The following is a 15643-nucleotide window of genomic DNA, read 5'->3' as shown; positions in this document are numbered from 1 at the left end:
TTGTTCTAGATAAGGGTGAAGGGGAAGTAGATCAGAGTAACTTAGTAATACTGATGCAGTAAGCACCAAAGCTGCAGAGGGAGGAATACCCTCTGACAGCAATGGATAGAATAATATCCTGGAATGTAACGGGTGCCAACTTGACCAGGAAGCATTAAAAGATTAAGCAATTTCTGGTTGATCAAAATTGTGGTCTCGTTGGTCTCTTGGAAAACAAGGTGAAATCTCAGAACATGGGAAATCTCTACCTTGGGGTTTTTGATGGCTGGAATATCACCTGTAATAATTGTTCCCTAAATAGAGGCAGAATAGTGGTTGCTTGGAAATCTCAATCCTTTGAGGTTGATATTGTTATGTGTACAAGTCAGTTGATTCATTGTATTGTAAAATCTAAAAGCATGAAGGAAAGTTTTCACTACACTTTCATCTATGCTTTTACTACTAATATTGAAAGGGAGGTGTTGTGGAATGACCTTAGAGTATTAAGCAGTAGAATTGATGGGGCATGGATAGCTCTTGGTGATTTTAATTGTGTCCTTGAGATTTGTTCAAGAATGCTGAGATGTATTTTCATAATAAGAAGGATTTTGATCATTGCCCTGGAGTTGTTTCTGTCTTCCCAGAGTAGAAGGAGGGAAAAAAACCTTTCATATACTTCAATATGTGGAGCAGGAAACCTGAATTTCGGGATAATGTGAAGCAAGCCTAGGAGGAAGATGTGAAGGGTACCCCAATGTATGGAGTTGTACAGAAACTCAAAAGGGTAAAGAAAATGCTTGTTGATCTTAATAAGCATGGTAATTTGAATATTGTGGTGTAGTAGAACTTGTCTAAATCTGAGTCAGATAAATGTCAATTTGAACTCCATAAAGATCCCAAGAATCTGGAGCTGAGGGAGAAAGAATTGACAGCAAAAAAACACATGATTCTAGCTCAAGATGATTACATTTCATACTTGAGACAGAAAACAAAAGTGAACTAGATAAAAGCAGGAGATCAAAACACCATGATCTTTCATAGATCACTGAAGAAGAGTTTCAAAACAAGATATATACTATTCAGAATATGCAAGGTGAGAATTCTGATGATATTCTTAAAGCTTTCCTTGAGTATTATGAGTACATATTGGGAACCTCTACAGAAGAAAGGAAGCCTGTAATGAGCATATTGTCCAGCAAGGTCCTTTGTTGAACGAGGATTTGCAAAATGTACTGTCAGCACCTTTTAGCAAAGAGGAGGTGAAAGCAGCCATGTTTGACATTGATGAGAACAAAGCTCCGGGGCCAAATGAATTTGGGAGTAATTCTGTAAAGAATGCTTGGATATAATGGGTAAAGACATCAGTGAAGCTATTCTTAACTTTATGGAGACTGGTAAAATTCTGAAAGAAGTTAACACTACTTCCATAACCTTGGTTCCTAAAACTAAATGTCCTATGAATGTCAAAGAGTTCAGATTAATTGCTTGTTGTAACATGGTTTACAAATGCATCTCAAAGATGCTTTGTGAAAGGTTAAAAAAGGTAATTCCTGAGATAATAGCTGAGAACAGAGTGCTTTTGTGCACAGTAGATATGTTGTGCATAATATCATGGTTTGTCAGGATCTAGTGAGGAATTATAATAGGAAAGCTGCCCCTCCAAGCTGTCTTATTAAGTTGTATCTGATGAAATTTTATGATACCGTGGATTGGGATTTCCTAGAAGAAATGATGAATGCTCTACAGTTTCCTGACCACTTCATTAAACTCATTATGGTGTGTGTCAGATCTCCTAAGTTTTCACTAATGATAAATGGTTCATTACATGGTTTTTTTGGCTCAAAAAGAGGATTGAGATAGGGAGATCCCATTTCCCCTTTACTCTTTGTGTTGTGTGTTGAATACTTATTAAGAATTCTAAAAGTTATCAGCACTAACACCAAGTTTCAATTTCACCCCAGATGAAAAGTTGTGGGTTTTACCCATTTATGTTTTGTAGATGACTTAATTCTTTGTTGTGAAGGAAAAGTCAAGTCTGTAAAAATGATGATGAATGGTTTTAAAGCCTTCACAAATGCTACTGGGTTAAAAGCTAGTGCAGAGAAGACTTTTGTTTACTATGGTGAAATTGACAATGACTTGAGTGAACAAATTCTAGATATGACAGGCTTCAGGAAAGGCAGGCTCCTATTTAGGTATCTAGGTGTGCCAATATGCTAAAAAAGGCTCTCTGTAGTTGATTGTAAACATTTGATTGATAGAATGGGTACCAGAATAAAGGTGTGGAGCTCAAGACACTTGTCCTTTGCAGCTAGACTCACTCTGGTAAATTCTGTCCTTATGAGTATCCAAACCTACTAGGCTCATATCATGATTATGCCTAAGGAAATTATTACAAAAATTAATGCAATTTGTCGAAATTTTCTATGGCATTGAAGTTTACATAATAAACCTGGTTATATAGCCTGGAAGGATATTTGTAAGCTGAAAATCGAAGGTGGTTTGGGTATAAAAGATGTTGAGACATGGAATAAGGCTGCTCTTGGGAAACATGTGTGGGCAATAGCATAGAATAAAGAGAATCTCTGGGTGAGGTAGGTTAATGCAGTGTACATAAAAGGCAGAAACTAGTTGGATTACTAACCTACAGCTGATACCAGTTGGTACTGGAAGAAGTTTTGTGAGGTGAAGCAAACAATGATGAATGTGTATGCTAACAACTCTTTTAGGTATGGTAAATACAGAATAAGTAAGAGTTATACTCTTTTGAGACCTGATCAGGCTAGAGATGGATGGAGCAGATTTGTTTGGGATAGGTGGGCTGTCCCTAAGCATCAGTTCATTTCCTAGCTCGTAGTGCATGGAAGGTTATTAACCAGGGACAAATTGATCAAATTTGGGGCAAGCACTAGGCCTGATTGCCTCCTGTGTGGAAATCATAAAGAGAGTCATGATCACCTGTTTTTTCAGTGTAGTTACAATAAAAGAGTCATTGAGGAAGTGACTTCCGAATTGAATTTCAAGGTAAAATGCCAGAACCTAAAAGCAACCAGTAGAAGAGATAGAACAACTCATACCAAGTTCTAGAAAGGAATCATTAGGATGAGTTTGTTAGCAGTGATATATTGGATTTGGAAGGCAAGGAATACAGCACTTTGGGATCTAAAGGTTCCATGTATACATACCATTGTAAAAACTGTAAATTTTGATATTAGAACTAGGCTGTTAGGACTTAGATCAAAGTATATTAAAAATTCTGATATGGATTTTTTAGAGAAGCTTGTATAGTCTGCTTCTCTTTTGGGTTGATGGTCATTTGTATTGCCTTTTGTTTTGTTCCCTAAGGGAACTTGGGTATATAGCTGTTGATTTTGATCTATAAAACTCACTTAGTGACCAAAACAAAAAATAAAATAATAATAATACATCGGCTTGGCTTCGGGCGGTCCCTATTTCAGGGTTAGGTCAGACGATGAACGCGAAGACTTATCGCAGCGTGTTGTGTTATCGGTTGGGTGTTCCTTTGTTCTCTATTTTCTGCACCGTGCTCTTCTTAAGCAAGGATTTGGGATATTTTCGGCAATCATGCGCTGTCGTGTGTCGGTATTGTGGGTGTTAAACATCGGCATAATGTTGTTCGAGATACTCTAGTTGATATTTGCTACCGGTTTGGGATTTCGGCAAGGAAGGAGGTTGACACTAGGTTGTCTGGGAGGAAACAATGGGGCCCTCAGATCTGCAGATGTGTTACTTTATCTTGGAAGCGGGGTCGCGATATGTGTGTTGAATTGACAGGGTCTTCTCCTTTGACTCAGTCTGAGTTGTCTGACTTTTCTCCTGGGCGGGTTGTGGTAGATGTTGCTCTTTGAAAGCGGACTAAGTATGAGGCTAACTGTCAAACAATTGGGTACGGTTTCCTTCCTTTCTCCTTCTCTTCTCTTGGCGAATTAGAGAAGGAGACCGTTACATTACTGAAGCGGGTTCAGAAGTTCTTAAAGATGCAAGACATTGGGGTACGTGTTGCTGCCCATATCAAGGTTCCCTAGGATTAGATTTGCTATAATTAGAGGAGTGGGAGCCCAAATTGTATCTCGGCTTCCCACTAATTATTTGGAGGTTGTATGATTTTATCTATTTTTGGTATATAATAATAATAATAATAATAATAATAATAATATTAAAAAATAAAAATGCAAAAATGTGTCAACTAAAATATACAAATGGAGGAAGTATTGTCCATTTGTCCTAAAAAGGGATGAGCTGATGAGCATTAAAGAAAAAGCAAGGAGGATATTATATATGTATATGTTACAAAATTATTCATTTGTACAAAAAGCTGAAGGAATACAATGGACATATATAATTTAATTATGCACTCTTTTATTACTTTATTTCATTTTTATTTTGGGAACTTAGAATAATTCAGGGAAGGAGTTTTGTTAAGCTGTGTCGAATATTCACTTCATTTGCATACCTTCCTTACGACTTAAGAGTGTGATTTTCTAGGCAATGTCAGCGGGTAAATTCCCAGCAAATAAAGAGGTAGGAGTGAGCTGTAATGCTGGGTTTGCACCATTCAAACTAACATAGGCAGTAGCCGGAGTTTTACCAACGTTGATTTGGAAGTGAAGCATGGCTTGTGGAAATACCATCACATCACCAACCTCTAATCTTTAATAATATACAGTGTTGTTTGTATCAATAAATCCTGCAATGATTGAACCTTTAACCAAAATAAGAACTTCTGATGTACGATGAGAGTGTACTAGAACTACTCCTCCTATAGCAAAGTTTAACCTAGCCATAGATATGCCTAAACCATTAAAGGCTGGAAACACATCTGAAAATGCTAATGTCACATTGTTTCCAAAAACATTCTTAGTAGTTTTTTCACCTCGAAAACCTGTGTAAACAAAATCATCAGTTGTGACTTTAGCAGAATCTTTACTAGCATATCCTTGAGGTCCTCTAGGAAGGTCTAGGATCCCTGACACAATAGTCGAGTTCTATGGCATGGGATAAAGTGGGTAAACAACAAAAGACTAAGAAAAATGAAAGATTGCTCATTATTATGCAAGCTTGTTAATTTGTTATAGCTAGGAAGGTGCAGTGGCGTTGGATTGTTAAACAAAGTATAAGTGTTGAAGGATAGCTTTATATTGCGGATTGGTTTATTTCTTGCATTTTCTTGGTGGCAATTGGCACCCTTTATATAGAGGAACAATTTTTGGTCAGTATGGCTTGACTTGTTCAATTGTTCAAAAAGGGTATGATATTGTTTATTTTGTATATATGAAAATCGATGAATAATTTGAGATTTTGAGTCAATCATCAATCAATTCAATAACATAATACTAAATTAGACATCGAAAATGACACATGTCACTTCATAGTGTCGTTTTTTCCCTCCAAAACTATTTTTCAAAAATAATTATATTCTAACTTTATTTTCACTTTTTATATTTCTTTGATTGACAACTTATTTAAGACAAAAAAAAAGAAAAGAAAATTATATATATTATAATAGAAATTAAAGATTTTTATTACTAATATTAACCTTATTTGCTTAAATTGATTTTTTTTTTTTCTGATACGTTACAATGAAATGGATTTTATTTATAGTATGAAATAAATTATTTTTTTTAAAAAAATACATCTTTACGTTATATTGCATCAAATTGACTTTAACACATAAATCTATAGCTAAAACTATATATTATTATATACTTCGTACTATATTATAGGTGAAACCAGATGACATATGTCATCTTCTTTTTAAAAAAATTCCCGCCAAAATATATTTATTTTCTTTGCCAAAACTTCTTAGAGAATATTTAATATTGTGCAATAATATTTCCCTTATAGTTTGGTAATTATAATCTATTTATATAAATTCAACAAATATATTATTCTTTTATTTAACACTATGTAATAATATTTTCCTACATATGACTTTATGACATAATCCATAATTATTTTATTAGTCGTGCATGTAAGACTTCCACTATTTTCTTTAGTATGATATAATTTAATTTTTTTATTTTTGTGATTACAAATTTTCCATCTTATTTTGCAATTAGATAATTAATATAATTATATATAGTGTTAAACTAATAATAATAAATAGTGAAAATTACAAATCTAGTTAATCCAATAATTTGAGCACCGTCATCATTGTTTTATTGACTTGAATAATATTATCTTTAATTAATTTCTCTCAAAATAATTACGTGGTGTCTAAAATGGTATGGGTTGAATATGAAATAATTTACCATGCTCATTTTAAGAATATAATCATATTTTTTTCCTGTATCTAGATCCATCAAATTCCACAATCAAGCTTCTGATGCTCCGGAAATCTTGTCTGCATTTCGCGTTATTTTTAATAACATGCATGGCTTGAAAAAATATATAGTTCATGCTTCGTATAAAGCTACTCGAGTAGCCGAGACTAACAAGATGCAAGATGACCTGTTTTTCGTGTATAAAAGAGTCACAAATGGTGGATATGAGATAAGACACATGTGTTATACTTTTTCCGTTTTTATTTAGTTGACACGTTCAAATTTAGACACACGTATTAAGAAGTGGAGAGAGAATGGTAAAGCAAGTGGGGTACACTAAAAAAGCAAGGTATAAAACTTACCAAAAAAGGAAACGTGTCAACTAAAAATAAACTTCCTAAAAAGGAATACGTGTCAACACAAAAAAAAAAAAAAAAAAAAAAAAAAAAAAAAAAAAACGGAGGCAAATATTTAATAGTATGAGTATTTCCTCTAAATATTTGATCGACTAAATTAATTTACTACTCCCTCTGTCCCAAAATAATTGACACAGTCAACTTTGCACAAATGCCAATGCATTAGTTTGACTTTATTTTATATGATTAAATATTGATGAAAATTATTTTTAAAATTATATTATGAAACTTTATATTAATACCTATCTAATAATATATTTTATGATAAAATATGTTTTTAACATGTTAGTAAAAATTATGGTCAAAGCTAATACATAAATAGTGAAAAAAAGTCCATCATCCTTAATAAGCAATGTCAGTAACTTGTTATTTTAAATTATGGGATGGAGGAAGTATTATAATTTCAAGATAACTTGTTACATTATTTTTAAAAATAGCTAACTAATTAAAATTTGTGAGCCTCTAATAAGCAATGTCAGTAAGGCGGATCAAATAGGGGGTGGAGATGGATTTAGTTTTGGCAAGTGATGGACGGGGATGGAGTTGAAAATCATACTCGTCACGGGTAATGGGGCATTGGGGTGGGTGGATTTAAGGCCGCCATACCCGCCCGCACACGTCTTTAAATTTAAATTATATACTGATAAATTACTTTTGAGATAGTAGTATATATATGACTACTATGATGAGAGATATAATATACTTTCTCCGTTTTTTTTTTAGTTGACAAGTTTTTTTATCACGTTTGCCAATACACAAATTTATACATTAATATCTTTAATTACCGATAAACAAAAATTATAAAAAGTTGATATTTTTAAAATATATATCATGACGAATCTAACAAAACCCCACATGACTATATTTTTCATTACATATAAAGTACAAAACACGGTCAAAGGGGAGTGAGTGAATAGTGCTAAAGTCAAAATGTGTCAATTATAAAAAACGGAGGTAGTAAGTTATTAGACATTTTATACAATTTTTTGAACATTTCAATGTATGAAAATTAGATAATTACTGAATACTTTTTAAAAATTATTTTATGTAGGTGTTTGGAAATTCTATATAAGTTATTAGATCGATATATTATTTTTTGAATTTTATATATAACGTACGTAGATGGATTAATAGTTAAACAGACTCCCCAAATATTTTGTTTTTACGACTTTCATAAAAAGTAATAATATACCATTAATATAGTAAAAAAACGAAATATAAGATGCAAATAAGCCACTCAAATTTCTAATAATGTAGCTTGAAAACAAATTTTTTTCTATGTTTAATTGTATATAACTTTTATTTTTAGAGTTTGATTTTTGAGTTTAAATATTTGTGGAATATTAAACATTTTTTGGGTAATGTATTATAGTTTATTGGATTACTTAAAAACTTTTTAATCCCACTGGGCCACATTACAAGCTGCTCACAAATTCGGGGTTTAGATGGGGAGGGTGGTAGGTATGACTCATACCACATCTCTGTATCAAAGAAAAATCTATTTACAAGAACAATAATTTAATTAACAAAGGTATTAAAAATCAAGTTTTCAACTCCATACCACTGTATAAACTAAACACGCCTTAAAATGATATTTTATATATAGTACTAAACACCGTTACTTTTTAGGTTCACCATATACATTTGCTTAAAATGGATATATATATTATAAAAGTTGCATCTTTTTCTTATAAAATATGATTTTTCTATAGAATTGAATGACCCATGCACTCCACCGATTGTTGATTTACTCAGTAACTCAGATGAAGAGTGCCCATGCTAAACAAGCTTATGCTTTGATGCTCCTCCAAAACACGTCAAACATCCTCAAATCAGGGGCGGCGCAACGAGGGGTTACTTGATGGAGGCTCGACAAAATTATATGTAGAAAATATCAATCGATTACAATTGGTAATTCTGTTATTAGTAGAAGGTACTAAATTATTTGATTTTTTTTTTCAATCTTTATTTGCTTGTTTAACTTGCATTATAATTTTTATGTATTCAATGTAACACTACAAGAAAAAAGATCAAAGAGGGCGACATAAATTGATCAAGGAGGACGAGTTGTATTTTGCCTTAATTTATCTTACCAACTAGGACGCTTCAAACTTGCCTTATTAGTTTCTATCAAAGAAGACGAGTTTGTAATCGCCCCTTTATTACAGAGCAAATAGGACGAATTTTACTTTCTTCTTTCTATTTCAAAGCAAATAGGACGAACTTAATTTTTGTCCTCTATTTCAGAGCAAAGAGGGCGAAATGTAAATTGCCCTCGTTGCTCTTTGGCCCTCACTAAGACACCCAGTACTACAAGTAATAAAATAAAACAAAATAACAACTTACCCAAAAATGATTTATTCTCTCTAAACACTCAATCTCTCTCCTACTAAAAAATGATGAACCCTATATCGCCTTCAATTGATTGCTCGAATCTCCCAATTTGATTCCTCGAATCTCTTATTACTCGATTCTCTTCTACTCGATTCCCAAATTGATTGCTCGAATCTCTTATTTCTCGAATTGCTTCCAATTGATACGAATTGCTGGATACAGTTCTGCTTGATTCTCTGTTGAATTATTCGCCCAAATCGAATGTTTCAAGTATCAATTTTATTATTATATTTTGAGTTTTTGGTGATAATTTGTTATAGTTTGCTGATTTCTCACGATTTGTATATCAAATTCAGTTTTACTTGATTCTCTGTCGAATTTTCTCTTTCCGCTCGAATTTTCTGATTTGAGTATCACATTCGAATTTGCTCGATTCAGTTTTACTAAATTTGTGATTTTTTGTTAAATTCTTAATTTTATGAGCTAATTTATGTTTATCGTCTTTCTTGATTCAATCAAAGAGGGCAAAAATGTTTGTCCTTTTTTATTTTGATCAAAGAGGGCGAAATTTATTGCCTTCTTTGATCTTTAACAAAGAGGACGAAAGATTGTAGTTGCCCTATGAAGCTAATAGGGCAACTTGGGGGCGATTTTCACCCTCTTTGCCTAATAGGGCGAAATTTGAACCTAAGAGGGCGATTTATTGTAGTGTAAGGAGTATGGTAGGAAATAAACTAAACTTACCAAATACCAACGAGATTTGTTAGGGAAAAAATATTATGCATCTTTTATTTATTTCTATCTTTTATGTTTTCCTAGTTTGATGAGGATTGTAATTAGAAAACTAGATAGATTTTAGGAATATAATCGATCTAGGATTATTTAGGCTTGGGGAGAAAGTAAAATTCCTAATTGATGTGGGTTTCTATGTTAGCCTATATAAGAGGGTTTAGGCTTACTAGAAAATTATGATGGTTGAATTGATGATTTGTTGAGGAGGAAAATCATTAAGAGGATTATTGTCTTATTTAGTAAGAACTTAATAAAACGATATTTTGGTTTGGGGGGAGGAAATCTAAATTTCGTCATAAACACTTGTCTCTTTTATTATAGTTTTTTTATTATTTATTTTATATTGTGTTTGAGGGTGAGTTTCCAAATCATTCTATTGCACACATCCGTTATAACAAATTGGTATCAGAGCTACGTTGAGAGCTATGGAGGATTTTAGGAACAAATACAAAGTAGAATTATTTAACCAGAAGACGAATTTTTCGTTATGGCAAAGTACAGTGAAGGATATTCTTACACATCAAGGTCTTCACAAAACCTTGGAGGATAAGAAACCCGATGCGATGAAGAAGGACAAGTGGGAGGATATGGTACTTCGCGCTACTAGTACAATTCGATTGGCTCATGCCCCAGAGATCAAGTACAACGTCTTGTCAGATACAAATCTGAAAGATTTGTGGGAGAAGTTGACAAAGATGTACGCATCCAAGTCATTAGCAAACAAGTTGTTTTTGAAGAAAGATCTCTATTCACTCGAGATGGAGGAAGTTGGCTCACTACAAGATCATCTAAATAAGTTTAATGTCTTGATCACCCAATTAACGAATGTAGATGTGAAAATCAAGGAAGAAGACAAGGCAATTATATTGTTGACGTCTCTCCCTAAAAAGTATAATTATGTTATAACTAGTATGCTTGTAGGGAAGACTACTATTGCTTTGGACGATACCGTGGTGGCCCTAAACGAGGCGGAGAGATTTATGAAGCAAGGAGGATCGTTAATCAACAATGAGGGATTGGTAGTGGAGACAAGTGGTGAAAAAAATTGGAAAGGCAAGAAGGCGGTCAATCCTAACATAAAGTGTTGGTATTGTGAAGAAGAGGGACACATTCAAACAAGGTGTTCTAAGTACAAGGAGGACTTGAAGGCGTAGAAGAATGTTAGGGGTGGGATCGCTACTATTGCCGTAGATGATGATTATGATGTAGCACTATAGAGGAATACGTTTCGTTGGTACATGTGGATGTTTGGTAAGTTGAGTTTAAGGGAAGGTTTGTTAGGATATAAACTAAACTTACCAAATACCAATGAGATTTGTTAGGAAAAAGATATGATGTATCTTTTATTTATTTCTATCTTTTATGTTTTTCTAGTTTGATGAGGATTGTAATTAGGAAACTAGATAGATTTTAGGAATATAATCAATGTAGGATTATTTAGGCTTGGGGAGCAAGTAAATTATCCTAATTGGTGTGGGTTTCTATGTTAGCGGGTTTAGGCTTACTAGAAAATTATGATGGTTGAATTGATGATTTGTTGAGGAGGAAAATCATCAAGAGAATTATTGTCTTATTTTGTAGGAACTTTTTAAAACAATATTTTGGTTTGAGGGGAGGAAATCTAAATTTCCTCATAAACACTTGTCTCTTTTATTATTGTGTTTTTGCTATTTATTTTACATTGTATTTGAGGGTGAGTTTCCAAATCGTTGTATTGCACACATCCGTTATAACAGAGTAGAATATTTTGTTAATCTCTTTTATGGTGTACAATACTTCCTCTTTTCTTTTTTAACTAAATCTTAGATTTTTTCACATTTATCATTGCACACTTTAAAATATTTATTTCTTTAATTATATTTTTGCTAACTCCCTTCGATCTCCCATTCCTCGCAAACGCTAACTGCAAAGATGTGAGGTACCATCTATTTTGTATAAAGGTTTCCAGCAGGAAGGGCATGCAAAGGTCTAACACCAGAATAATGCATGATAAATGGGTTGTACGTGAACTTAATATTGCTAGAAATCGCTTATTCTTGCATTAAGTTAATTAATATTGCTTAAAATAAAATAAAAATAAAAATAAAATCAATTAAAAAACTCATTTGACTTAAATTTATTTTTTGTTTGAATTAGGCCCTTTTTAGTTCACCTTAAAAAAATAATATTCAGTAAAAATAATTTCATTTCAATAAAAATAATTCCAGTTCAGCAAAAATAAGTTCAGTTTAGTAAAATTAATTTCAATTCAGTAAAAATAATTTCATTTCAGCAAAATATAGTAACTCTAAAGAAGAAATTTAATAGAGAATCAGTAAAAATAATTTCAGTTCAATAAAAATAATTTAAGTTCGGTAAAAATAATTTAAGTTCAGCAAAAATAATTTCAGTTCAGTAAAATTAATTTCAGTTCAGAAAAAATAAGATGAAGTGAATAGGCTTTAGTAAGTATAAGATGAGATGAACAAAGCTAGAGAGTATAAAGTAAAGGGAGGAAATTTTATTGATCACAAGATTTTAAATAACTTGATCTATATCTCATGGTACATATATAATACATATAACAAGAAATGACGAACCAATTTGGGAAGTTCGCAGTGGATAATTTAAAATTGACATGATCTCAAGTTATGCACTTGTTTATTATTACAATCTTTTAGAAATTAATTATGGTAAATTTAAATTTGAAATAATTTGAGAAAGAAATTTTGTCAGGTTGTGCCGAAGATTCTCTTCATTCGCGTTACTTCTTCATGACTCAAGAGTGTGATTTGTTGGGCTACATCAGCAGGTAAATTTCCAGCGAATAAGGAGGTAGGAGTGAGCTGTAGTGCTGGGTTTGCTCCATTCAAACTAACAAATGCAGTAGCCGGAGTTTTACCAATGTTGATTTGGAAGTGAAGCATGGCTTGTGGAAATACCATCACATCACCAACCTCTAATCTTTTATAATATGCAGTGTTGTTTGTGTCGATAAATCCTGCAATAATGGAACCTTTCACCAAAAGAAGAACTTCCGACGTACGATGGGAGTGTACTGGGATTACTCCTCCTACAGCAAAGTCTAACCTAGCCATAGATATGCCTAAACCATTAAATGCTGGGAACACATCAGAAAAAGCCAATGTCACATTGTTCCCGAAAACATTATTTGGAGTTTTTTCTCCACGAAAGCCCGTGTAAACAAAATCATCAGTTGTGACTTTAGCAGAATCTTTACAAGCATATCCTTCTGATCCTCTAGGAAGACTAGGATCTCCGACACAAAAGTCGAGCTCTATGGCATGTGAAAGAGATGATAGTAGACAAAAAAAGGAAGACAAATGCAAGATTTCTCATTTTGAAAGCTAAAGATAGATGGTGTGGGATACTTTGATAAAAGGGTATAAAAGCTCAGCTTTAATAATGTGTATTTGGTTTCTTGTACTTTCTTAGCGGCAATAGGTACCCTTTATATAGGAAAATTATATGGTCTGGATAGCTTGACTTTTTCTTAGGTCAAGTTTAATACGTAGTATTCATATCATGATTGTATTATTTGGATGAAAGTCAAAATTGTACTTCGTATACAAAGGAAGACCTTACATGTAGCTTGTTATTAACATATCGAATATATCGAAAATAATACAATAACTGTGTCTTTATCAATGTATGGGTTATTATTCTAATGCGGAGTACATATGGTAAAATTATCCTATTTCGGTAATGCATCAAACAATCAAATTGTAAAATCTACCAGTACTAAATACAACTAGGAATGACTAATGAGTACCAGGTTCAAGTTTTAGGGGTTTGCTGAAATCAAGGAAGTGCAAATGCCGGATTTTCGTATGTGAATTTCTAGATAATTCCCGAGCAAATGTTTGGATTTTTAAGTTATTTAAAATAAATTTAAAAATATAATCACTACCTCCGATTTTTATTAGTTGTAATTTTGGGGTATTATTTGTAAGATATAAAATATTCCAAAGTTACCAATAATAAAAATCAGAGGTAGTATTAAAAAAAATTGGAAGTATAAATTATAAAAAAATAAAAAATAAATATAAAAAGAAAAAGAACATCTAACTCTTTTTAACTTTGGCATGAACAGAAAAATGATAGACCAATGATAATTATTAAGCTCTTTTTTTTAGAGGTAATTTTTTTTTATATAAAGAAAAAATAAACAACTAAAAGAAATAATTAAGGAAAACCAACTTATGGGGCGTTTGGTATGGTAATTTTAGAGGTAAGAAACGGATTCAATTAAGTATTTCCATTTCTAGTTGTTTGGTATGGGTTACAAGTAACAAATACCGTTTTCGGAGGAACAAAATCCCCCAATTTATTACCCTTGACAAAGTAGTGGAAACAAAATATGTTTCCTTACTCAATCAAAATCTTCTCAAATTGTTTCCATTCCATTAGGATACCAAACATATAGTAAATGTAACGTTTATCATTACCCTCTCCCCTACTTATTTGAATTCTTTCCATTTCCTTTACAATGTTTATAAAATACCTTTTCTGAAATTTAGGGAGTACATAAAAAAAAAAAAAATTAATAATAATAATAATAATAATAATAATAAAATTAAAAAGGAGGGGAAATGAAGGGATTTAGGTGATATTTTAAATTTAAAAAATTTTAATACTATAACCTTTGTGCATGCTTTAGTATTAGTTATAGATATGCATAATGTGGCATTTCCGTAAATATTTTAAAGCTAAAATTACTACCATTGAGTTGTGAATTGTTTGTATAATTGTGGATCAGAATGGTACCATAATGATTATATCGGTACTAATGATGGCTTTAATGGTATACTTTTAAAGCTCATATATGTAATAATAAGTTGGGAAATTACACCATTAATAATGTAATAGTATTACGAAATGGTACACTAAATTTTGAAAAGTAAAGTGATGTAATGTGGTCCATCACTTTCTATTGTTGTTCAAAAGTACTTTTTTTTTTTTTTTTTTTTTTTTTTTTTTTTTTTTTTTTTTTTTTACAATCATTGCAACAATAATAGAGGTGTCAAAACTGAACCGACGTGAAAAAATCATCCATTTTGAACTGTAACCGATCCGATTTGATTTGAAAAATTTAAGACCCAAACCCGATTGGTAACCAAACTAAACTCAACCCGAATCCAAATTTGACTTGATTTGAACTTAATCCAGTACCGATTTGACCCCACTTGAAGTCAACCCGAAACTGATTTTGACTCGACTTGAACTCAAACTGAACCAACTTGACCCGACTTAAACTCAATCCGAACCAAAATTAACCCTACAACTACCCGATTCAATCCGATCTATTTTTGATCCGAACTAATATTAACCCAACCTGATTTTAACCCACCCTGATTTTAACTTGACATGATTTCATAGTAAGCATAATTTTAAAACCCAACCTATTATTTACCTTTTTTTTTTTACTTACATATATATATTAATAACAAGATGTGGAAAAATGAAACATGAATGACTTAATATTGATCCAATAACAAGAAAATAAAAATAAAATAATAAAAAATAATAATAATAATAATAATAATAATAATAATAATAATATAATCAAAAATCAAAAAAAAAAAAAAAAGAAAAAAACTCAATAAATACTCTAATTTCAAAAATGTACTTATTTGGTATTAAATTTGGCCAACCCAACCAAAATTCAACCAAACACAAAAAGTATCTAAATAAGAATTGACGAATACTACTGAATCAACCTTAGTAATCAAACTGAACTTAACAGAACCGAAATTCAACCAAACTGGAACCAACCCGATCCTAAAGTCATCCGACTTGAAATTAACCCGGCCAAACCCGTTTTGAACCCATTAATGC

General features: G+C 32.0%; 2 protein-coding genes across 2 annotated transcripts; both read right to left on the bottom strand.

The window, feature by feature from the left end:
• Nucleotides 1-4652: 4652 nt before the first annotated feature.
• LOC110683109 (auxin-binding protein ABP19b-like) lies at nt 4653-6260 on the bottom strand. The gene is made up of 2 exons (XM_021859462.1): nt 6252-6260; nt 4653-4985 (listed from the first exon to the last, which is right to left on the bottom strand). Exons 1-2 carry the CDS (start codon nt 6258-6260, stop codon nt 4653-4655), a joined length of 342 nt encoding a protein of 113 aa, XP_021715154.1.
• A 6040-nt stretch (nt 6261-12300) lies between these two features.
• On the bottom strand, nt 12301-14284 carry LOC110683108 (auxin-binding protein ABP19a-like). Its single transcript, XM_021859461.1, has 2 exons — nt 14221-14284; nt 12301-13139 (listed from the first exon to the last, which is right to left on the bottom strand). The coding sequence occupies exons 1-2, from the start codon at nt 14282-14284 to the stop codon at nt 12517-12519; spliced, it is 687 nt and encodes a 228-aa protein (XP_021715153.1). The 3' UTR covers nt 12301-12516.
• Nucleotides 14285-15643: the final 1359 nt, after the last annotated feature.

The sequence above is a fragment of the Chenopodium quinoa genome, unplaced genomic scaffold, assembly GCF_001683475.1.
Source record: "Chenopodium quinoa cultivar QQ74 unplaced genomic scaffold, ASM168347v1, whole genome shotgun sequence".
In the NCBI taxonomy this organism is placed as follows: Eukaryota; Viridiplantae; Streptophyta; class Magnoliopsida; order Caryophyllales; family Amaranthaceae; genus Chenopodium; species Chenopodium quinoa.
Note: the sequence above shows the minus strand (reverse complement) of the source record. Positions and strands in the feature narration are given on the sequence as shown.

Excerpts from the sequence above, each read along its gene's own strand:
- LOC110683108 (XM_021859461.1), bottom strand. The coding sequence starts at position 14,284 with ATGGAAAGAATTCAAATAAGTAGGGGAGAGGGTAATGATAAACGTTAC. Across the intron at positions 13,140-14,220 it reads TTACATTTACTATATGTTTG|AAATCTTGCATTTGTCTTCC; the intron begins GTATCCTAATGG and ends TTTCAAAATGAG.